At 36.6% G+C, this 26062-nt stretch overlaps 1 protein-coding gene across 6 annotated transcripts in view; it reads right to left on the bottom strand.

The window, feature by feature from the left end:
• Positions 1–1171: 1171 nt before the first annotated feature.
• The window catches only part of COMMD1 (copper metabolism domain containing 1), a 65108-nt gene continuing 40217 nt past the window's right edge, over positions 1172–26062 (bottom strand). For 2 of the 6 annotated variants that reach the window (XM_039348534.1, XM_039348536.1), the window contains one exon: positions 1172–1396. In XM_039348534.1, the coding sequence (XP_039204468.1) occupies positions 1187–1396 (210 nt within the window). In that variant the 3' untranslated portion in view covers positions 1172–1186. Of the gene's footprint in view, positions 1397–9041; positions 11963–14100; positions 14212–16048; positions 17453–20557; positions 20612–26062 lie in introns of those variants that run through there. The other 4 variants (XM_039348535.1, XM_039348538.1, XM_039348540.1 and 1 more) reach the window with 4 other exon arrangements.

The following is a 26062-nucleotide window of genomic DNA, read 5'->3' as shown; positions in this document are numbered from 1 at the left end:
TCACTATCCTCACTCTTATGTCTTTCTTATCAACAATTATCAAGCCTCGGGATATTGTGTGGCAGACACTTGTCTATTATTCTTATTATAACATACACAACAATGTGTACTCATAGCTGTTAGTTCATTAGCTGGTGTCTGCACTCATACAAATCAATTTCTTCAAAAAAAAAACAACAACAACCCTAAGATGTCATAATGTATTGGCACAGAATATATGCAGATCCAAGCAGTGTGGCTTTTTGTAACTGATTATGGAAACTTTGGCAATGTGCAGATTTTCTAACATGTTCTTGGCTTTTAAGTAATCATCCAAAACATGATTTTCTTCTTTGACAGTTTGTTTGACCTGAACTAAACCTCTATCTCCACTTCTGTGGGACACCTACAATCTATCAATAACACTACAGGGATGTAATACATAATGAACAGCTGTAAGCTTTCTTGTTTTTTGGTCCAAACCATCCAGTTCAGCTTGAGTCTAATAATTCCAGCAGGGTATCATGTCACAGGTATTGATGGCTTTGATGCTGTTTCCACCATTTTATTTTGTCTTTAGCATTTTGGCAGTATTCTTTACTAATCAAATTTTTAACTGGTCCATGGTTGGTGTTTTATCCAAATGTAAAATGTCCAAATATGTGTAGACTTCATCCTGATCGCTTCTGATAGTTTGGCCATTCGGCATTTCAATTCCATTACTATTTGTGATTTTACCCTGATTTATTGCTACTGTAGTACATTTTTAGGCCAAATTCCATTGCTATATCTATACTAAAATTATTATGGTATTTGTCAATGATTGGATTTTGATTTTTGATATTCCATAAAGCTTCAAATCATTTATATAAGCAAATGTGAGATTTTAATAGCTAAGATTTGTTTTCTTCAAAATCATTGAAAGTGGGATCATAGCAATGACAAATGATAAAGGTGATGAGTAATTTTGGAACATGCCTCCCCTAATACTGACAATCATTTTTTCATTTCCAACTACCAATTCTGTCTTTCACTGCTTTATTATTTTTTCTATAAATATTCTAATTTGCATCTCATCTTAATTTCCTTGTCTTGGCCTCCAGCCTGATCCTGTTTGGAACTGAGTATAACTTTGTTTTTTGTTTTTTTAAATTTAGACACTCCATTCTTCTGTAACCACTAGTGCTGTACTCTAGGGTAGGGTTTTTCAACCGGTGATACGTGTACCACTAGTGGTACTTTGGCAAGTGGCAGGTGGTATGCAACCATCATAGAGAAGTGTAGCGGGGGAGGGGAATGAGGTGAAGCGACCCAATCCTGTAGCTGCAGGACTGTTGGGGCTTGGCAGAAACCCCAGGAGCACTGGCAGGGTTCCAGCTGACTGCGCTTCCGGACGCAGTGCAGAGCTGAAGGTGAGCTGGAGAAAAAGGGGGGAAGAGGAGAGGATATAAAAGGAGGTGGTTTTGGCAGGAAAGGGGAAAAAAGACAACAGGGAAAGAGAAGGGGACGAAGAAGAAGCTGTGGAAGGAGAGTTCGGCAGGCAGGGAGGAAAAAGAGACAGGGAAGAAGCAGCTATTGCTGGAAGAAAAGGTCTCCTAGTTCGTTTTCTCCAGCCAGGAGAATGCAGTCAGTGCTGAGGAAATGAAAAGCTGGGGAACGAACATGTCAGAAAGGAGGTTGGTTTATTTCGGAAGTCAGTGGGTTCCTGGTCAACTGGCAGCTTGATTGGGCTACCATAAGGATTTTTATACAGTTTTTACAGCTTTTTGTAATTCAGAGGCTCAGTTTGTGTGCTTTGGTTATTGGAATATTTTTGTCTGTTTCACAAAGGCTAGCAATGAGTCCAAAGTGTTGGCTTCCGTAGGTTTAATCCCTTTAAACAAATGTAATTAGTTTTACCCCCTTATCTTGAGTCTGTCTATGGCTTTTAGCAAGTTTTCTTTGTAGGTAAACAGGCTTAATTTAAAGTTATCACTTTTCGCAATTGCCAGAGCCTGGTTGCTATATTGTTTAAACTGAGACACGCCTGAGGCAACTTAAAGAAAAAAAATTGTAGTCAGTATTTCTTTATTCTGGGAGGCTTTTGTGAGCCTTTCTTGCTTTGTGCTTGATTCCTGTGTCTTTAGGGGTACAGTGAAGGGACTGGGTGTATGTGCATTCTTATTACACTGTGGAAGGAGAGCTCAGAAGGCAGGGAGGAAGAAGAGGAGAGGGAGAGAGGAAAAAGGGCCGACCAGCCTGCCGATAGTGGTGCATATTAATAAATATGGATAAATTCATCATACATTTGTCAGTGCGAAGGGAAAATGATTCAGCAAAGGAATTGCCACTGAAGAAATTAAAACTGGTACTTTTTTCCTTTTTTTCTACAGTTTGTAACATTTTAATAGATTATAGAATAAAATACAAAAATACAAAAGCAAATAGTAGGACACAGTGTGGAGGAAAAAGGGGGAAAAAGAGGGGGAGAAGGGAAAAAGAATAGACTTCCTCTGTTGCAGTAGAAGGAAGCATTAACATCAAACCTCAATTTTTTACTTTTCCATAATATTATAAGCTAGCCATTTCTATAACAACAAATGAATCTAATCAGTAAAACCCAAAATCCCCCCCTTTTTTTGTTTAGTAATCAAGTTTTTGACACCTTGATAAGCACAAGTGGTACTCAAATATTGTCATATCCTAAAAGTGGTACAATCTGTGAAAAGATTGAAAAGCCCTGCTCTAGGGAAGCTGACTGTTCTGTTAACAGATGTTATTGTAATCCTTGCAAGTGCCTTAGTCACATCCATCATTATAGGTGCCAGGGTTACAAAGTTACTGCTTTCAACACGAGCAGTCTTTGTACTGGTAATTCTGCACTACCATATTTTTCTCTTTTAATTGTTGGAAGGTTAGTTCATAGGTTGTTTCAGTGCTGGCTTGTATTGGCTCTCTTGTTATTACTTCTTCTAAGTTATCATTTCTGTAGTTCAAGTCAACTTTTTCCTTTGTATTTGCAATTGTAGCTATCTGAATTTCTTCTACTGTTTTACTGCTATTTTGGGGTCTTCAAAAATATTTTTGTATCATTATTTGTAATAGCATCATTTAAAGTAGCATTTATTATATATTTTCATATAATAAATATTTGGGTGGTGGGGTGAATAACAAATTTCATGATGGGGGGGTCAATGAGCTAAAGAGTTTGGATTTCTTGATCTATATAACTGAATATAATTTTCTTCAATCTGATATCCTCCAGTCATCATGTGAATTGGGAGTTGCACATGTTGAGAGACATTAAGTTTGGGAAGGCTAATATAACAGGGAGTAACACAAATTTAACCACAAAGAATGGGACACAGACTGTGCTAAACTGACTACACTACAAAGACAGATACTGTAGGGAAACATATTCTTAAATCCTATGGACCATCCCCCAAATAAGTTTTTAAATAACGTACAGAAAGCATGGAAAGTATGGGTCCTGGAATTCTTTTTAACTCCTTAATAATAACAATGCTTGAATATTGTGACCTGGAGGAAGAAGGGCTTAGACCGAAGGAGTTGGCAGAAACTGATCATCTGCCCAACTGACTCTCTCCTAGGGATGCACTTTTTTTTTTCAGTTTTGCAGCCTGTAGCCAGATAAAGGCTATTTCAACTTGAACTTTCTTTTGCTGAACTATCTTGCCATATCAAATTTGGTTCTATTCTCTTGCATTTTCAGAGAATTATTTTGCTGATGGACAGAGTCGGAAACCCTTCATATAGTTGCTTACCCATATTCCATTGGACTAGAAAGAATAACAGTAACCATATATAATATTATATATATATATAACCATATATAATATAATATAATATAATATAATATAATATAATATAATGGTGAAAGAGAGAGAGAGAGAGGGAGAGGAAAGAGGGGGGGAAAGAGAAAGAGAGGGGGAGAGGAAAGAGAGAGAGGAAGAGGAGAGAGAGAGAGAGAGAGAGACTGAGAGAGAGAGAATATGAAGATATGTTGTGCTTACTGTCCTTTTAGTAAAGAATGTTTAATGAAATATTTTTATTTTTTTAAATTAAGAGATGAGGTATGGGGATAATTATGCTGTATTTAAAGATGGTATAGATAAGGGGCTGCCACAAAGAAGAGGGAGTCAAGCTATTCTCCAAAGCGCCTAAAGGCAGGAGAAGAAGCAATGGATGGAAACTAATCAAGGAGAGAAGCAACCTAGAACTAAGGAGAAACTTCCTTACAATTAACCAGTGGAACAACCTGCCTCCAGAAGCGGTGAATGCTCCAACACTGGAAGTTTTTAAGAGACTGGACAGCCATTTGTCTGAAATGGTATAGGATTTCCTGCCTGAGCAGGGGGTTGGACTTGATGACCTCTAAGGTCCCTTCCAACATTATTATTATTATTATTATTTTCATAATAGTTGGTCTATTAGAGTTGTATGAATACTTGCGCAGTGCATTTGAAGTAAATGATGAATCATAAGGCAATTACCTCCCTTCATAACATCCCCTGGCATAGGAAAAATGATTACATTTTACATGAAGTTATCCACTACTTCCTTGTGTCATGTAAAAAAAACATATTGGTAATCAATACCAGACATTATTCTTCCTGTTATTTTTCTCAAACTCAATGCCTAATTTTATATATTCCACCATTTCACACCAATTTCATAACAGTGAGGAAAAACCTTGCTAGAGAGTTCTAATATCTGTGCAAAAAAAAAGAGAGACATTACAAAAGCTATGATTCCTGAATGCCCTTTGTTCCTTTAATCCTGATATTGAAACATTTTCTCCTCTTGTCTCAAATTCTTTACTCTGTAATTAATATAGCTAAATACTGAATAGGACTCTTCCACATTACTATGAGTTTTACTGCTTTTAATAAGTGTTATCTAAATTGAAAACCTGAAAAAATTCTGAAAAAACAGTTTGACACTTGAGACCTCTTTTCTGAGTCGACAGAAATAGCCAAATATCTTCTGGGGGGGGGGGGAATCCTTTGCATGAGATTTGAACACATATGTAATGGGGTGGGGGTTGCGCATAAACCAAGTAATACTTCTTTAAACACAGCAAGGGCAGTTTCCATATGCTGTCTAAGGAGGAAAACTCCTTGGCCTAGCTAATGTTGCCAAGTTTTCCATCAAGATGCCATAAACATGCATCTGATTTAATGTAGAGTTTTCCTTGTCTGAAAAGAGCCACAGCTTTCAATGTTTTTACAGCCAAACAGCAGGATTACTACATGTTTTGTGTAAGACGGAAAATATCTAAAAATATATATGAATACAAAAGATGCCATCAGTTGAAGCATCTACAAAGGGAGCTAGTCTGTTGGCAGCACATAAAGGTAGAATATTCAAAGCTAAAGTATTTGACATACTACTCCCCTTTAAATAAATAAACATATACTATAGTTAAAACATTCTTTTTCTTCTATCTCTCAACAGTATTTCTCAAATTTGCAAAACTTTCTTTTCATTTGCCATATTTTATAAAAGTACAAACTTATATATAGAAAACGTAGAGACTTTATGTCAATCATTATCGGCCCTCATTACAATTGATTATGATTTCCCTCAGCCCAGCTAGTGTGTCTAATGAGGAGGAAAGTTAGATTTTGTATTTCAGCATCAGCTCAACCCCGAATTATGGTTACCAGAAGCAGTGCTTTTTTGTAAAAAAAAAAAAAAAAAAAAGGTGCCGGAACTCATACATGTCATACAACTCCACCTTGCCTACCCTACGAGGTTTACCTTTGTAGTTGGGGGAAAAAAAAACCTTCAATTTTTAGTATATCTAAAAGACTAGGATTTTGTTCAAGGTAAGTTAATACTATTAATGTTACCATGCACTGTGTGGCTTTAAATTACAAGAAGGCATTTTACTAATCTTTTGAGACATTTACCACTGGCATACCTATTTAGTTTAATGAGTGGAAATGTCAGCTTTCTATGTGGAATGAAATTGGCCCAATAAAACAAAATTTGGTTGCTTGTAAAAGATTGAATTATTTTTAAGTTGTCAAACAAGGTGGAAAAATTTACATTTGGAGTTTAATATGGATATTGACTTGAAACAAATTAAAGTTGAAATTTACAGATTACTTTTAATTTACCTTTAAGTTAAACCCAATTTAATAAATAGATCTGATTAAACCTCATATTGTAGGTCTACTTTTACATCTGACCAATACATAATTAATATATATTATTATTAATAATAATATTTCCCAATCACAAGACATTGGCTTTATTCTTATTCTTCCTCTCTGCAGTTTGAATCTAAAGTATAAAAGACTAAAAAGAGATTTTCGTAGACATCCCAGCCTTTGAACTACCCAAGGAACCAAAACAGCAAAGTTTCGCTGTTGGGCAAGCCTCCATACCAGTTGCCTTTCTTTCTTCTTGCTTCGCCTCTTTTTAACCTCATACCCCACCTTCTGTAAGGGAAGGCAAAAGACTCACTCACCCTCTTGTGAAAGATGGCCTCCATGTTTATGTGTCTCCCACCGCCACCATTGGCTTCTACACCACATGGCCCAACCCAGCCAATCAAGCCACGCTCTGGCTGTGGTGCTCCAGTGCCTCATGGCTCCTCCTAGAGGAGGCAGACAGCACCAGAGGGGATACCGCTTGCACTGTACTGCTAGCGGGGCGTGTTCAAAAACAAATGAGGATAGGAAGGGAAACAATAGGAAAAGAACGTAACTCTGGAAAATATGTCGAAAAAAGGTGCCAGACCTCTGTTCTGGTGCATTCTATAACAAAAAAGCTCTGGCCAGAAGCATACAGATTTAGGCATGTAGAATCTCTGCAATGGAAGCAGCTTTCTCTTGATCACTATAGCAGCAGAAATCTTGACCTAGCACTACCAACCTGATAATGATGCCAATACTCTAAGGAGAGAGCTTATTTGTACTATTTTACTAACTGCAATTTCACAACTCTGTGCCAATAGACTGAACTGTGACCACAGTGTAGCTACTGGTCTAAGAGATAAAAGGATCAGTCTATTTTTGGTTATTTTCATTTATCATTTCTTAAGCTAGTACTAGCCTAAATTTAAAAAGGAAAATGCATGAACACGTTTCTCCACAAAGTACCCAATTCTGTATACATCTTATTATATGATATGTATTCATAAATGCATATTGTAACAATTTTAGAACTGGAAAGTACTCTAAATATTCAGTAGGATTATTCACTGAATAACAAAATATTTTAGTCTGAATTTTATAATTAGTTTTATGTGATTTGTTACAAAGGCTTGAAGTTAGGAACAAACTGATTTTAAAATTGTTGAAATATTAAAACAGCATAAATATCTATAAAATAGAATAATTTTATTTTATGTTACTTAATTTTCACTTCAAGAATTGATTTTTTGAACTTAATTTTTTCAAGAATTTGCAATGTATTTTTCAACAGTTAACACATATATTTGACAATATGAATCTACAAATGCATTTTTAAATAACAATCCATATTTATATCTCTACATGTGAACAAACATTTTGGGGCAAACTTTCAAAAATAGACATGAGGATATGCATGACCTGAATGAGTAAATATTTATAATTTTATAAGGAAAATAATTTTTGGGAAAAGTAAAAGTTACATTTTTCTTTGTTCCTTGTCTTATTCTTTTATATTTCATCTCCCAAACTAAAGTAAAAATGACTTTGATAGAGAATTATTCAATTTTTCACATAGTACTCAGAATTTTAAGAGTTCAATGAACAAACCATCATAATAACAGTGCTTGAGAATAGCACACTTATAATAAAAATGAGATCTTTAGAAAGGCATTTGATTAATAAACTTCTTTGACTTGACTTCACTAAAAACATCAAGAATCTGAATTGAAGTACAAATGAAGAAATAAGAAGTGTTAAGTATAGTACAGAGAAGCCAAATAAGTATTTACCATCATTCTTGGCCTATAATTCTTAGCACAGGGCTAAATATAATTGAAATATACATTTTTAGTAGTGCTGGTCAAAATGGTATTAAGCAAAGCTGGAGTTTAATATAGAGTAGAGAGAAATACCTGCAGTTCGATGGAACCAAGGCATATTAACTGAACATTTCTGTGTCACAATTGACCTATGGACACAGACAGGAATCAGAACTTGGAAAAGAGCTAGGTAGCAGATGAAGTTAGGAGTCAGTAATATAAATCATACTAATATCTACAGTATTCCAGCAAGGGAGATAGTTAGCAGACATATGGAAAACACATTTGAAAGTATCATGCTGTTAATTACCTGGCATATTCAGCTATCTGCAGATACTATTTACTGTTTCGATGTAGTTATAAACAATTGGATGCCTTATTTCAGTATAATCATTTCTTGGAGTTGCAAATTGCTTATTCTCTAGTTACTACTATATATCAAAGGCATATTTTTAATAATTCAAGGATGCTGAAAAATTCCAGGACTAACTTCTCCTAGTCAACAGGAGTTGTCTTTATTTGTACAAGTTTGCTATTATATTATAGGTTCTCTGAAGACCTTAATTAAGTCTATGACTATAGCCAATGAGCAGTTTCTTAACAGTAATGTAATTATGCTACCAAATAAGGAAGGGATTATATCAGAACTGGTTCCTATGCATTCCAACTATGTCATTTTATATTCTGAAAGCTTTATGGATTGAAGCTTTAATGCCTTACAACTAAACTGCCATAGACTTTGGAAAAACAAACTGATGGCAAATGTAGGTAAAAAAGAGTTCTGTGATCTTCTAACAAAATGTAAGATAGTACTTCTAATAAAAAAGCAGAAATATCATATACTCTTTGATTATGTTGTACATTTCTAACAGCATTTCCAAACTTTGCTAAATTTAATTAGTGAATGAAATGTATTATTTCAAATGGTATCAATCAGGTGGTAGATGTGTGCACAATGATGCAGCCATAAAAACAAGATGTGGCTGTATCTGTAAGCAAGTGTCAGCCGAACTTCTGTAGGTGAAACATTTAAGAATGAGGAGGCCATTACTGAAAAAAGTCATCTTGTCCTCACCACATATATTTATTTTTTTTGGGGGGGGGGGAGGGAAGAAACAGTTTCAATAGGCCTTCTCTTGATGGCTCAACTGGATAGTTATAAGAAAAAAACCCCTCAAGACTGCCCAGCTTGATTCTTTTTATATAAGAAGGGAGAGAGAAAATCCTGTCAAACTTTTAAGATTGTGTCATTATATTCTATAATTAATAAACTTCCAAGTAGGAAGTTTTTTTAGGCAATGACCAATACTTTGAATTGAGTCCAGAAGCCTTTGGAATACAGAGACCTAATAGATGTAATTCTCTAACTGTAGGCTTCCTGAGCAAGCAGTCTTACTGCTGCATTCTGAATCTGTGCCAGCTTCCGAGTCATCTTCCAAGGGAAGCCCATGTAGAGCAGCGGTTCTCAACCTGTGGATCGCGACCCCTTGGGGGTCGAATGACCCTTTCACAGGTATCGCCTAAGACCATCAGAAAACACATATTTCCGATGGTCTTAGGAACCGAGACACTGCTCCTCTATCCATCTCTGCACGGCTTCGAGCTGGGGGCGGTTGCAGCGCCGGATTTGTTTCCATCAAGCATCTCCTAAGGGAGACTGCACTGCTTCACAGCCCTTTCAGCGGAGGAGGCTGAACTAAGCTCTTTTGATGCTGTCGCCCTGTTGGCTCTCTCTCTCTCTCTCCCTCTCCCCGCCTGGGCGCTTCTCCAACCAGGCTGGGCGGAGCCGGCAGAGCGGCCTTCCTGCCCTCCTCCTCGGCCAGCTGGACCTGGGCAGGCTGGCGACCTTTGGAAGTCAGGTGAGGACAGGCAAGGCACGCTGAGCCTTGGGCGCGGTGGGTGAGTGGGCACTTGGAGAGCCCTTAGGGTTGGGGGTCACCACAACATGAGGAACTGTATTAAAGGATCACGGCATTAGGAAGGTTGAGAACTACTGATGTAGAGTGTATTGTGATAGGACAGTTATATGGCAATCAGGGCATGAATCACTGTCACCAAAGCATTCTGGTCCAGACAGGGCTATAATAAATGCACCAGACAAATTCATGTTCCAGCAAGACCCATTAGTCTACGAGAATCTCCAAGTAAATGGACCAGAGGCAGAACCTATACCATAGTGAATCTTATGCATTTCCCCAAATTCCATAAACTCAGAAGAATCCTATGTCATAATTCAAGGTACTGCTCTTTGCCTCACTTGAATCAGTCCAACTGGAATCTAAACAGAAGTGATTTGATCAGTAAGAAAAACTGCAAAATTCTCTAGATGGCCTGCAGGTGCCTTATCTTGCCTGCATTTCCCTAAAATGATCACACTTTCAATGAACAGGGAGTCAATGGATACAGTAATTGTGGAAAAGTGTTAATATGTCATCACACTTCTTGCTATTGAGTAGGCTCCATCATGAGGTTGTACTTGTGCTTGGCTATGCTCACTTTTGCTTTTATGTCACTGTCAATCTTATCATCTTTTCTGTCACTTAATCCCCCACTTATTAAAAAAAAACATGGAGCTACTTGGAATTGAAGGTTAGAAAGTGAGATACCTCTGTATTCCAGAAATTGAATATGTCAGCCTGTAAATCAGAGCTGCCCACCAAATTGTTGGGAAAATTTCCAAGCACCCTCTGGATCCATCAGATCCTTGCAGAGATCCAGAAGGATACAGTCCACAATTTGATCAGCAAATCATCTGACTATAATAAAAGGACATTTGTAGGTTCTGTCTCTCATGTCCAGATCTCATTTCATCTGCTCTGAAGTAAAGAACATATTAACCAGGTGCCTGCCTATGTGCACCAAAGCTGCAATTGCTTCTGCTTATGCCCATGATTGTCATGGAGGCCATAAATTCATGAGCCATTCTAGAATTCCCTCCTGGGGCATGAATTTTGAAATTTTGAATTCATCCAACATCATAAGTCCCATAGATTATAGAGAGAGAAGTTCAAAAAGGGCCATCTCCCGACAACTCTTAACACCACTACTAACTCTAGCTTCTCTATGCAGTTCAGTTTAGCATACAGGCACTTGCAACTAATCACCTCTGGATCACTGCAAGGTTTTCACAAATGGAAATCTTTATTTCCTGAGCTTGATGTTATGAGTGCTGCAGAACCCGAAACCCAATAGTCAGATTTCTTAACAGGGCTATATCACTGAGCACGAATAGTACATGTTTCAATAGTATGTTCCATGTCTGCTTCCTCATGCACATGATGGATGGATACAATTTTATTGTATACAGAAACTGAAATTTATCAGATTCAGATTTCGTGGTGATCAAGGAATCTGACATATGGCTAACTAGCCCAGGTTGGAGGCAATTAGTTTAAAAGGGATTTACACTAACATGAGACTTCCTTCTCCTGTAATGGCTTATCCAATGCCCTTTCCTCCCCTCTTACCAGTTTCAATATATATTTTAAAATTTGAATCTATGTTGAATTTGCTAACACAGTTGACAAAAGGCCTAAGAAACAACCATCATAGACAGAATTTGTTATTTTCATTAGGTACATATTAATAGTTAGAACTGATGATGTTACCTAGTTGGGTAATGAAACATATGTAGGAAAACAACCAACCTCTAAGCAACAAGGACCCCACATAATTAATAATTTGTTGTAAGAATTAATCTGGAATTAAAAAGTATAAAGCTTATATTGCAATACCACTCTCCTCAGCTGTTCTAAAAACCTGAGATAACATCAGAATTCTATTTTGCATTCTGTCCGGAAAGCAGACTTACCAGAACAAACTTTTAATTAATTCACAATTTTTTTATTTTGTGAAGTAGTAGCAAAGAGGCTTGGCTGTTGCTCAAAATCAAGGAATTCATCAGCAAAGTAATAGAAGTAATTGAACTCTCAGTCTTAGTTCCAACCATGATTATATATATCAACTTGAATGAGCTATGTAATGACAATCTACTGGATAGAAATCTGGAAACAAATCCTGAAAGGGGAAAAAAAAATCTCATTTTGAAAATGAACAGAAAACATTTTGTTGAGTCACCCTTGCACATTTTGGATTATAGAGCTGTAGGACAGAAGAATTCTGAACTGTCAGCAGTGATACACACAGCCAGTTTTAGATATCATAAATGGACAGCAGTTGTTACTTATTTAATTCATTCCCATAATTTTAGTACAAAGAAAGGCATATCTTCTTGAATATTCAATAGGCTATCAAAACAATCTGAATAGTTGGAAGGTCAGGGTGGTAGTTTATCTTGTAATTTAATTGGGAGGTTATTTATATTTTTCACATTTCTAAATCATCTATTTCCCTTAAAGAGGGACTCTGGGTTGGGGGTAGAAAGGCTTGTCTTGGATAATCTATCCATATTTTTAAAGGGGATACATCATAAAAATACAACTGGGAGCCAGTGCAGCTCAAACAAAGTAGTACAACTGGGGAGGAACCACAAGCTTACCAAACTGGATGTTGCTGCATTCTAGATTATTACAGCTTCTGGATGGTCTTTAAGGACTGCCCCACGTAGAACATATTGCAATAAGACAAATGGGAGGTGACTAAAGCATAAGTCAGGGCTTTTCAATCTTTTCACCCATACTACCACTTTTGGGATATGGCAACATCTGAGTACCACGAGTTGCCTAGCAAGGTGTCGAAAACTTGATGACCCCCCCCAAAAAAGGAAAAAAAGTGATAAAGTACAGGTAGTCCTCGACTTACAACAGTTTGCTTAGTGACTGTTTGAAGTTACAATGGCACTGAAAAAAGTGCCCCCCAAGGCACAGCCGAGCAAGACACCTACCTGCCTGCCTGGTGGTGCTCTTCCTCCTATCTGAGGTTTTCATTGTGAGCATTACTGTTGAGGATTGGCAGCGGGGGTGGGGTGGGGGGTGTTTGGTTTTTATTCCCCCGTTTGCTGGGTAGTTGCAGCAGGTTTTGGTTACTTCACATGACCCTGGGACACTGTGACCGTCATAAATATAAATTAGATGCCAAGCATCTGAATGTAAATCACAAGACCCTGGAGATGCTGCAACATTCCAGCTGATAGGCGCTTCTTGTGGGCTCAGCAGAAGCACCAGGATCAGCGCCGAGCTACAGCTGGAGCCTGGCGCTGATCCTGGCGCTTCTGCTGAGCCCTGACAGCCCTGCAGCTCCAGCCGTCTCTCGCTCAGGCTTATGCGGTGCTGCCACCAGTTCAGCTTCCCCTCCCCCGCTACCACTTTTCTAGAATGGTCGCGTACCATCTGCCAGGTGCCAATGTACCACAGGTGGTACCCGTACCACTGGTTGAAAAGCCCTGATCTACTGGACCTTGGGCCAGTCACTCTCTCTAGTCCAACCAACCTCCTGGAGTTGTTCTGAGGAAAATAGGACAGAAGAGTATTATGCATGTTCGCTGCCTTGAATTATTTATAAATAAAGGCAGGATAAAAATCTAATAACAATCTGATAAATAAGTCTGAGCCTGATTTGAAAGTAGACTTAAAAATGACAAAGATGCTATGCTGGACATACAAATGAAACCAACTGATGTCTTATTAGTTAAAAGGAATATACAAATAACCAACCCAAAAAGTGACCTGGATGATATTCCTATATTGAATAGGAGATATTAGAAGTATCTTGTTAAAGTCGAACAATTTTGTGAAAAGGCACAAAAAAATTAAAAGAAATCAAATTCTAGGATATTATTTGAAGGGACCAGAGAAGTTAATACTATTTTGATCCAATACTTCTTCATGCTTCCTTTGCCCTCCTTTCAACTCTTTCTCAATTCAGTTAGCTCTTTCAACTGCACTAATGGAGCCTGGCAAAGGCAATAGAGTAGGATTTATCAACAAGAAAAGAATGCTTCTCCCTTATAAAGTCTTAATGTCTTCTTTTGTGCAAACTAATTAGAGCTCTCACTTTCCCTTGCAATGAATATTTTGGTAAAATGAAAAAAAAAGCAGGAATGCAAAATTCAGAGAAATTAATGGTTATGGTGCCATATTAAATCTTGACATATGAAGCAGATGTTAGAAAGAACTCTACTCTATGCTTCTATAATTAATTGGGTATTTATGAAAGAAGCGTTTTAGAAAACAAATAACATTAAATTGTGGATTAACCTTTTAATAATGATTAGCGGCCATGTGTTCATACCAGTTGGCAAAAATCTTCTTATATTTTGCTTTGAACCATTTTCTAATCTCTCTTGCTCCATAGCAGTGCAGTGTACCCTTGATTTAAAATAAAGCACACTCCGTTTAAAACTTTTCAGCGATGAACTATTCTACTGAACAGTAGAACCTGTTTGATCAGTTAAACCTTTCATTCCATTCCTCTGGCATGAGGCAACTTTTCAATAATTGCCTAATCAAGTTTTCTATAAAAGTGTACTTGCAAAGCAGAACACATGCCTAAGTTGCTATACAGAAGAAATATAAACAGCTTCCCATGTCATCCTTTAAATGAAGTGACATTAAACTTGCTATCAAGCTTGGCAACTTTGTGAAACAAAAGTGTAGAATCCTAGCATTTTTTTGAGAAATCTGAATGCCCACTTTTGTACTCTGTTTTTTATGCTTTCTTAGGGCTTTATTTATTATGCTTGTTACTTGTCACAATCAAATTCCTGGCAATTTACAGAATAATCCAATACATTAATTATCTGTAATATGATAATAACAATATAAAAACAATCATATAACAGAATACATAAAAAGTACAAAAACAATACAAAAAATCAATAAATGTATCCATTAAATGTACCCAAAAATCACAATGCAAATACTCTTCTAAATAACTCTGATATTTTTTGTAAGTGAGAAATGTTTGCTTTGATTCTTCCTTTCTTGTTCAGGTTCATCCTGTTTTCTATTTTATTTATTTATTTATTTTAATAAATTTATTTTATTTTTCCTTGTTTAGTGTAGCTATTCCTTTCCCTCACCCTTTCTCCATCCTATTTTTTCTTTATCACACTGCCATATAAATAAATGCAGGTAACTCTTACTCTACTCATGCAGCTATAAATAAAAGTCCCATAAGCATTTTTAGTTGCTATAGGATTCTACAGAATAGTTTTTTTAAAACTTTTTTGCGGGTACTTAAAATCTATACCAAAAATTCACTGTTTTTTTCTGGATATTGCTTAGTTTATTCCAAGTATTCATGGAAGCGGTGATGATGTATCTAATGTACTAAAAAAACTACTCCCCAATCAAGAAAAATGGTTAGATATCGGTCATTAAACATAAATTCTGCCACACCTAACTTATTTATTTTATTTAAAATGTAGAGTCATAGACCAAAAACACAAAAAACAAATAAACAAAGTAATGCAGATATTCCTTAAAAGCCTATTCATATCTGAGCAAAACAAGCTTAAGTTCATTAACCTCTAATCGTCTAATTCACACATGTCAAATTCGTGACGTCACGTGATGTCACACTATGTATCGGGACAGTTTTGTGTGGCTTCCGGATGATGCGTCCGACCCGCAGGCCGGCAGTTTGACACCCCTGTTCTAATTTCTACACTTACGTCTTCTGAACTATTGCTTTATTTGGAATGCTCCAACACTGGAGGTGTCAGAATCCAATTATATTTCATCTCTAGTTATTAACTATGGAAAACCCCATTTCTGCCCTCTTTGGATTCTGTCATACGATGAAGGGGAAGGGGGGGTGAACAAAGGGGTTTTATGGCCCTCACTTCCTTCAGTACAACTTCAAAGGACTTGAATGTGGATATCACCAAAAGGATTAAGCATAAGAATGGGGGCCATCAGCTTTGATCTGTTCCTCTCTGAAGTCTCCCTTTCACCGGCAGTGAGCAAAAGGGGGTGGAAATGTAGAGCCTGGGATTGTCACTGGGAAGATGATGGGGGTGGGGTGGGGCTACTGGGGACCCCTTAAAATTTTGAACTGTAGGGCTTGGGCCCCAGATCCTGTCTAGAACGCCTGCAACCATTTTCTTTTAATAAAGATGCCTGTTGGAAGAAATATTCCAAGAGTTCTGTCTTCTTAAGATGCAAAGTGGGGTGGTTCCTTACAGGAGGTTTTTAAGAAGAGATTGGGCAACCATTTATCTGAAACGGTATAGGGTTTCCTGCCTGAGCAGTTGGTTGGACTAGAAGACCTCCAAGGTCCCTTCTAACTCTGTTATTTTGTTATCTCTCATTTCCTTCGACACATTAATATAGGATTTTGAATTAAGTAGTGCATCACTAAATTTGTCTGAAACATCTCGGAAGAATTTTTGTACTTTTTAAAAGAAAAAAAAAGAAAAAAGAAAGAAGCAGAAAACTCTATCTCAGAAATATAATGCCAGTAATTTCAGGCATTTTAAAATATCTAACTACTTTGGACAATAAAACAAACAGCTGCTGATGAAGCTTATGATAAGGTTAAAATGGTTAGTGTGGCTGGAATATGAAGAAATTAATAACTGAGTTCCATAGAAAATAACAAATTTGTTCTGCTTCATAAAATTTCAAAGTCACAGCACTAATTGCCATTGAAATGAAACAGAGAAATAGATACCAAATAAATAATACTAAAAAGAAAATGAATTTAACAAAATGTATCCCTCCCAAAGGAAAAATAGTCAGAAAGAACAGCAAAACACCCCACATATGAATAGGGTTACTCTGGAAAGAGTACAACAGAAACAAATAATTAACAAAGAAAAATAACCATACAACATTGAATAGAAACAACTCAATATAAAACAGTTATTAAAAAGGATAACTAGATAATCAAAAGGCGACTCCACTCAACTAGATCTAAAGGTCTGGGGAAAAAAAAAGTCTATATTTTTAAAAGTAAGCAAACCCTGGTTTTTTCTGTGTTTTTTTTTTGCGAGGGGGGAAACCATTCAAGAGTACAGGGGCAGCCACTGATAAGGAACGCATTCTAATGTAGGTCTCACAAGATGGCAATATTAAAGTGAGGAAAACTGGAGCATGCTGTCAGTACGGGAAGGCATGGGATGCAGGCAGAGGTTGATTGGAACAGGCAGTCCTGCAAGTACCTCAGTCCTATGCTATGTAAAGCTTTAAAGGCAATAACCAGGAAACTTGAATTGCACCTGAACATCTGTTGGGAGCCAATATAGCTTGTGGAGTCACATGGGCACAATGAGCTGCTCTCATAACTACCTGCACAGTTACATTCTGGACCAATGGAATTTTCTGGACAGTTGAAAGGTTGAATAGAGTGCACTGGCCATGATGAGTTCTCTTGTAGTGAGTTGGCCATGACAAGATGGCTGTAAGTTGGCCGTGGAGAGCTGGACTTGATGAGATGGCTGCAGTAACTTGGCCCTGGCAAATTGTCCCATTCTGGGCTTGGCAGAGCAGAACTACAACTTGTTCTTTCCCCTTCAGATCCTCTCAGCTTCCAAACATTGGGAAAGAACCTCAATGGCTTCATTTGGATTTTCAACTGGCTTCACATATGACAGATGTGTATAGTCTGTATCGATGTACAAACAAAATGAACAAGACCAGAGCAGCAAGAACATTAATTGAATAAATAAATGCTGATTAAAAGCATCTGCCTGTAAAATAATGTATCCTACATGTAAAATTAATGGACCTACCATTTACAAGTACTTTGTAGCAAACATTTTTTTTCTCCCACAGAAACATCTCTGACAGAGGGAAACATGTTCTCCTGTCATAAAAACTCCCCTCTCTTGTGTAATTTACAGAAGTAAAATCCACAGGAAAGATGGGATAAAAATGTGAATGTAAGTCATAAAATAAGAAAACTAGGAAAGGGAAATCCTAACTTCACACATTTTACTTTTAGAACACTTATTAATCACCCTTAGAGCAAATATGGATGTTTTTAAAATTAAAAAATGCACATGCAAAAATATATACATTTTACAAGTAGAATTAGTTCATCTAATCTTACTAATAACTGAGCAATTCATATTGATTGAAATTATTTGACAAGTACTTATTAGTTTTAGCAAAATGGTATTTCACTGGAATGCAGATGGTTGATGGGAAATTTCAGCAATGTGGAGGAATTTTAAGTATAACTTGATCTACTTGAAAGATTGAAAGAGCAAAAAGATTGAAAGAGCAACAACAGCAACAAAAAACTCATGCAAGCTACTTTGGGAAAAGACAGGCTCAATATTAAGTTGCTTTTGTGACAAGCTAGCCTGAAAGTCAAAGTATGTATTATATTAAAATGCATTTCAATTTAATATGACTACTTTAAAAACTAAAGTAGTCTGCATGCACTGCAAAAGAAGTAGATTCAGTATCATCCCTACATGGCAGTTTCTTATCTCTCGTTAAATTGCTATAGAACAGAACACCTCTTTCGCCTCTAACAAAGTTAGCCATGGAACTGCAATTCACTTAGATTAATTGACCATTTTACAAAAGCAGATTTGGAATTGTTCCACACGTTGCTGATGGCTTCTGGAAATTAAAATGAATGACTTTTGTTGTCCTCTGTTGCAATTATTCTCCAATATTGTGAGGATGACTGCTTGCAGCAGGAAGGCTGCTCCCATTTTACAAAAAGAATCTTCCCAACTTGACTTCTCAGATATTTTGTGACTCCAGTTTCATAATTCTGTGAATATCCATGAATTCCAGTTGCCTTCAATGTCACTTTAGTTACAAAAGTGAGGTGTCCTGTGAAATTCTGTCCACTTATATAATACAACATGGAGAGACAACTTCATGTTGTGGTTAAGATGCTGGACTAGAAAGTGGAAGGCTATAAGTTAAAAATGCTCTGTAATTGGTTTCATATGATGGCATTGGTTTCCTTGAAAAAGGGGAGGAAATCCCCTCACTCTTGAAGAAGACTGAGTTGTGCCTTCCCTCAAGAAACAATTGCTTCTGAAGTATTTCCATCTAATGTCCATTAAGTTCATCCAGTTAAATTTATGTTTGTAGCTGCCTATATTGCTCTTCTGGTTAGCTATAATCTTTTTTAAATATACAGTTTTGATTTTTTTTTTGTAAGCTGCCATTAACTGCTAAAGAATCAGGTGGCTTCTAAATTGGGTGGATACATGGATAGATAAATAAATAAGAATTGCAGTCATTTTAGTAATAGTGAAAATATGTTATGAAAATATAATGTAGAATATAAAATACAATAAATAAAAAGTAATACATAGTAAGCAACAATAATGTGAGTGTAAAATATTAGAAACATTCTTATATTTAAAACTAAAACATGCATTGTAATACAATTAACATACTCAGTTCACCTACATTATCTGCAAGCAGGTTTCTTATCTCCTTCCAATAAAGAGTTACTCGCTACCACCTATTGGTTGGCTGAATTTTGGCAGCTCAGATGCCAATAAGTGGTAACCTTATTGTAAAAATAACTTGGTTAAAGAGTTCAGGATACATTTATGGATACATTATTATGGAGCCATACGTTCTGTTAACCTGTACCCAGTTACTTCAACAAGGTACGATATTTTATTGTATGAGACAAAGGCAGAGAAAAGTTTATATTATACTGTCAGTACTGAAAACCACTCAGGACCTAGGCTAATAGGAGAAATAAATGACAGGAGTTTCCTATTTTGAAATGCTAACAGTCTGTATTTCCCATTTCCTTGCAACCAACTTTGGACTCCCTAAAATTGGTCTGTGGGATTAAGAGAGCTGAATGGAGGGAAATAATGCGTTTAATCTGAAGATAAGTCAAAGAGTTAAAGAGTCTGCTCTTTAGAGTTTAGACCCACTGAGAAAGCTCAGAAGTTGTTTAAAATTATAAAAAATGGAATTCTAATTGCTATGGAAAATATTTGTGGTTGCCTTCATTTGGGAATTTATTGTGGTTGTTCTGTCTTAGATTTTTTCAAAAAGTAAATAAAGTTTGAGCATTAAGATTGATATACCTAGAGTACTAAATATCAGGGTTGCCTAAAACATTTGAACAAGAAGCTTCTCAAAGCATGCTTTGTGAGAAAAGCCCTTCTCTAATCCTTAAAGCAAGCATGGCTGTTGGCTGCTTCAGAGGCACTGTTTGTGCATGCATGGACAGCCAGCACTTCTGCTAAATTCTTCCAGAGGATGTGGCTTTGAGGAGGGGCAATTTGCTTGTAAAAAATAAAACAAAACCTTATTTCAAATATTTTGTACCACCTAACCAAATCTTTAATACCACCTCAACTGTTTTTCACCAAGTAAGGAGACCAGTTCAAAATACATGTCATTGGCCACATGGCATATGGAAGGGTTGCTCACTGGTGAGCAATTTGGAAATATTAAGATTTAATTTTGCCCACATACACACTCCAATTAAAAACAAAAATAACAACTGAGATAGATGAACACCAAAGGAAGTGCATATAAGCATTAATGGATATAGGTGCCAGATATTATCTCTAAGCATCGTGTTGAAGATACCAAGCATATGACACTATTCCATTGTCTTTTGTACATGGATCCCTATGAACTGCTTCTTGTAGATATTTGATAAACATAGTGGAATCCTATCACTTTTAACTGTTCACAACATTAGTGGCATGGGAATTTTATTTACATCATAAGCAAAAACACTAATCATAGAAAATCTGGGAGCTCTCCATACTTAATTCTAATAATTTGCAGAATGTATTTTCACAGAAAACAGCATCTAAGAAAACAGAACACAAGATGTAGAAATTTTCAAATAATGTATATTATATGTGTGCACAGCATTTTAATTTATCAAGCTGCTGTCATGGTCCAGCTTCAAATTAAGAGTCAAGACCACAAATAATTGACAGTTCTGATTTGCTGGTTTAAGGAAATAATATATTGTTTTTTATTTTTCCAATAATCTAAGTTAATATGAACCCCACTCGTGGGAAGTTAGTAGACAGCCTATCAAAATTATGCAGAGTAATAAAAAGATGCATCTGGGAACAGAACTTATAAATGAATTAGTTAATGTTTATTTGGCATCAAAAACCAAAATGTCAACTATATTACAGTATAGTAGTCCAAAATAGCCGTCTTAAAACATAGTAGAAAACAAAAAAATAATGAATCATTAATATTAAAATTATTTTTATTACATTTATAATTAAAGGGCAAAGCATACAAAGCAAAACTAAGATAGCACATATGTGACAGGGCAGAAGAATAAACAAAAAGCATTTTAGAAAGTAATAGGAAAAAAAAATCAGAGCCGTTAGACAATTAATCATCTTGCAGCAACACAGCAAGAAATTTGGTAGTCTTTCTATAAATATTTCCTGAGCTGTCAGCTAAAAGGAAGCAAGTGATCTCCTCATCTAATCCTTGCAAGACTTTGAATCAGATGAAGGTTATTAATTCAATATGCCATCTCATGTAAAAAGGCATTGCAAGAAAATATAATATGTTTGTATTTTCTCTAGGGGACATGGGCAAATTCATGCTACAACATTTCAAAATATAATGGGAGAAAGACATATTATAATATTGGGCCAGGGTAATGGATCCTATTTGGGATAGAAAAAAATGGTATTTTCTAAGTATTGTCCAAAACGGATCTCTGGAATACCAACTATTCCAGGGTTAAAAATTAACACATCCTGCATAGCTGCATTCTAAGTTTTAGAAATCAATCCTGCATAGCTATATTCTAAGTCTTAAAAATCAAGACTTAGATCCAGAATCATGGACTTTCTGTCCAAAGGGAAACAAAATGATCCATTTGATCATCTTTAGTAATGAGTCTATTGATCCTATTTCCTCTGTTCCACATTGGCAGTCTTTCTAGGTATGGAATCTTCTTATATCTAAGGCACAGATATTGATACAGCATAAGAAATTATTCAAGTAACTTTGTTGAAAAAATTTGGAAAATTTAAATACACCTATCAGTATTTAAACTTAACTTCAGTGATATTTAAAAGGGTGCAAACATGCTAAAAAAATGACACACCACCAAAGAACTCCAAAAAGTCTGACAATGAAAAATAGATGAATTTTAATCTATTCATTATTTACTAACTATATTAATGATGTTTTTCCTAACAGATTATGTAAATCTATGAATACGCCATTTTGGAGATAAATATAAGATATACATGTTTAAAATATTTAAATGTGAATGTTTTAAATATCTTTAAGGTCATAAACTGCATTTCTCACCTACAAATACAAGCACTTTAACATATCTCATCCCTACATGGGTATTTTGTGTATAAGTCTAAAGCATAGAAGTGGCATATATATAACCTACCAGATTAATACTGGTAATACTAACTAGTACTGTCACAATTTGAATAGTTTTTAAATAAACCCCAAATCTCATTTAGGCACCCTTTTAAGCCCCATCTTGAAATTAAAGAACAATTATTTTCTTTTTGTAGTACTGCCCCCAGTATTTTAAAGTAAATATAAACCATAAACAATCAATAAATTATCTATAAAATAAGCTTTTTTAGGGTTTGAAGACAGCTGGAGGACAATCTTGTGATACCAGGATTTCTAAAGAGAGCTTTGAAAATGAATTTGGAGCTAAGCACAGCCCTATATCACAGTTTGACATGACAATTAATCACCAACTAGTATTTTTGAGAATGATGAGAATGATGTAACTATAAAGATGATTAGGGAACTGGAGGCTAAAGCATATAAGGAACGGCTGCTGGAATTGGATATGTCTAGTTTAATGAAGAGAAGGATGAGGGGGGGACATGATAGCAGTGTTCCAATATCTCAGGGGCTGTCATAAAGGAGAGGGAGTTAAGCTATTCTCCAAAGCGCCTGAAGGCAAGACAAGAAGCAACGGATGGAAACTAATCAAGGAGAGAAGCAACCTAGAACTAAGGAGAAACTTCCTGACAGAACAATTAACCAGTGGAACAACCTGCCTCCAGAAGCGGTGAATACTCCAACACTGGAAGTTTTTAAGAGACTGGACAGCCATTTGTCTGAAATGGTATAGGGTTTCCTGCCTGAGTAGGGGGTTGGACTAGATGACCTCCAAGGTCCCTTCCAACTATTATTATTATTAATCATCGCACAGTCAGCCAGATGTTCAGACTGGATTTGGCATTTTGTCTACCTATCGAGTCCTTACCCAGGACCTGGGATAGGCAGATGTGGATGTTTGATGGTATTACAGATATCGTCGCAGGATGGAAGCAGTTCCTAATAAGGCCGCCTTTTGCAATTGACTAATAGCGAATTTGTCAATGCCAATGGTGTTCAAGTGGTGCTCCAGTTGTTTTGGGATTGCACCCAAGGAGCCTATGACTATTGGTACTACCCTTGCTTGCTTTTGCCACAGTCTTTCTATTTCTATTTGTAGGTCTTTGTATTTTGTTATCTTCTCCAGTTCTTTCTCTTCTATTCTGCTATCTCCAGGCACTGCCACGTCCACTATCCAGACTTTTTTGTCTTTCTTATCGACAATTGTTAAGTCTGGGGTGTTATGTTGCAGGTGCTTGTCTGTTTGAATTCTGAAGTCCCAGAGCAGTTTAATTTTATCATTTTCTATGACTTTCTCTATTTTATGATCCCACCAGTTTTTGCTTACAGGCAAATGATATTTTTTGCAGATCTTCCAATGCACCATTGTTGCTACTTTGTCATGCCGCTGCTTGTAATCAGTCTGTGCAATCTTCTTGCAACAGCTTACCAAGTGGTCCACTGTTTCTTCAGCTTCTTTGCATAGGCGGCACTTACTGTCTGTTGCTGTCTTCTCAATTTTGACTTTGTATGCATTTGTCCTTAAGGCTTGGTCTTGTGCAGCCAGAATTAGTCCCTCGGTCTCTTTCTTCAATTTTCCTGCTCTTAGCCATTGCCAGGTTTTATTATTATCTGCTTTCCCAGCTATTTTTTTAATGTATTGGCCATGTAGTGCTTTGTCTTCCCATGCCTCTATTCTGTTCTTCATTTGGTCTTTCTTGTAGGCCAGTTTGGTCTCTCCAGTAGTTAGTAAGCCTTCCTGATATACTAATTTCAGTGCATCTTCATCATTGTTCTTCAGATATTCTTCCAAAGCCATTTTTTCTTCTTCAACCATCTGATGTACTTGTAGCATTCCACGCCCACCTATTTGTCTTGGTAGATAAAGTCTATCAATGTCACTGCGTGGATGAAGGGCGTGATTCATTGTCATTATTTTTCTGGTCTGCCTATCCATTGCTTTTAGTTCTGCTTGAGTCCAGTCCACTATTCCAGCTGTGTACCTAATGACTGGGATTGCCCAGGTGTTGATTGCCTTTATGGTATTTCCTCCATTGAGTTTGGATTTTAAGATCTTCTTCACTCTCTTGATGTATTCACCTCTAATCTTTTTCTTGACTTCAGTGTGCTTGATGTTGTCAGCTTGAAGGATACCCAAGTATTTGTAGTACTCTTCCTCATCCAGACTCTTAATGTTATTTTCGTGGGGCATCTTGATTCCTTCAGTTTTCACTATTTTTCCTTGTTTGATAGTAAGTGTGGCACATTTGTCCAAGCCAAACTCCATTACAATATCTTGGCTATATATACGGACAGTGTTGAGCAGCGATTCTATTTCAGATGATGTTTTTCCATACAGCTTCAGATCATCCATGTAAAGGAGGTGGGATAGTCTGGCAGATGTTTTTGATGTTTGATAGCCATGTCCTGAGTTATTCAGTATTGTTGACAGAGGAAACAGTGCAATAACAAATAGTAATGGTGATAATGAATCTCCTTGAAATATTCCTCTCTTGATATTAACCTCTCCCAGCTTTTCACCATTGATCTGCAACTGTGTCTTCCATTGTGCCATCGATTTTTGCACAAATTTTCTGATGTTTCTACTTACTCCTGTTATTTCTAGGCACTTGATTATCCAATCATGTGGCAGAGAGTCAAATGCCTTTTTGTAGTCAATCCATGCCACATTCAGGTTGGTCTTCCTTCTCTTGCAGTTTTCCAAGATCATTTTGTCTATTAGGAGTTGATCTTTTGTTCCTCTGCTATTGGGGCGGTTTCCTTTCTGCTCAGGTGGAAAGAGATTGTTTTCAACTAGATGCTGTTGTACTGCATCAGCTACCACACCAGTTAGTAATTTGAAGTTGTTGGTAAGCAGGTAATTGGCCTGTAGTTACCTGGTGTTGCCCCTTTTGCTGGATTTTTCATTATTAGGTAGGTTTTCCCAGTTGTTAGCCACTTTTCAATTTCTCCTCCTTGTAGTATATTGTTGAACTGCTTGGCAATGAGTGGGTGTATAACAGTTAGATGTTTCAACCAAAACCCATGCAGTTCATCTTCACCTGGTGCTGACCAATTTTTGATTTTCTTTGCTCTTTTTTCTACCATTTTTGTTGTTATTACTAGTTCTTTCATTTCAACTTCTGTTTTATTTGCATCCACCTCTTTTAACCAAGCCGCATCCTTGTTGTATTTCTTTGGGTTATCCCATATCTGCTTCCAGAACTGCACTGTTTCTTCCTTGTCAGGTACTGACTGATTCCTTGCAGTTTCTCCATTGATGGATTGGTAGAAACGTTTCTGATTGGATTGAAATTGGAGGTTCTGCCTATAGTTTGCAATTCGAGCTTCATATCTACTGATTTTCCTGGCTATAGCTGTTATTTGTTGCTTTATTATTTCCAGTGCTTCCTTGATCTTCCTTGTTTCTAAGTGGTATTTCTTGATTAGGTATTCTTTGGTCTTCTTGTTCTTCAGCTTCTTTTCTTTCATCTGTTCTAGCTTGCTTGCATGTGATCTTAACTTGCTGATCTTATTTTCTAGTCTAACCTTCCATTTTTGTGGTGCACTGTTTGTTTGTTTTTCTTTTTTGTTGATTTTACATCCCAGGTATTCTGTTATAACTGCAGCTGTGCTGTACATTAGTTGGTTTGTTTCTTGCAGTGAATTGGTGCTTATACTTGCTATTGCAGTATTTGCATCTTTTAATGCTTGTGCTAGCTGTTTCTTTGGAACAAGCTTCAATGCAGGCAGCCTTATTCTGTTGTTTTTGTGCTGTTCTAGATGCTCAATTATTCTTTGTTTCAATTCTTTTATTTCTTTAGTTAGAGGGTTTTGTTCTTCCTGAGGAAGAGGTGCCTGGTTTCCAAATGAGAACAGTTGTATATCTCTACTGGATTCTTTCACTGCCAACTCCCCC

Source organism: Crotalus tigris, unplaced genomic scaffold, assembly GCF_016545835.1.
Source record: "Crotalus tigris isolate CLP2741 ecotype Arizona unplaced genomic scaffold, ASM1654583v1 scf7180000018156.160129, whole genome shotgun sequence".
NCBI classification, from domain to species: Eukaryota; Metazoa; Chordata; class Lepidosauria; order Squamata; family Viperidae; genus Crotalus; species Crotalus tigris.
This window is presented reverse-complemented; position numbering and strand designations above follow the sequence as displayed.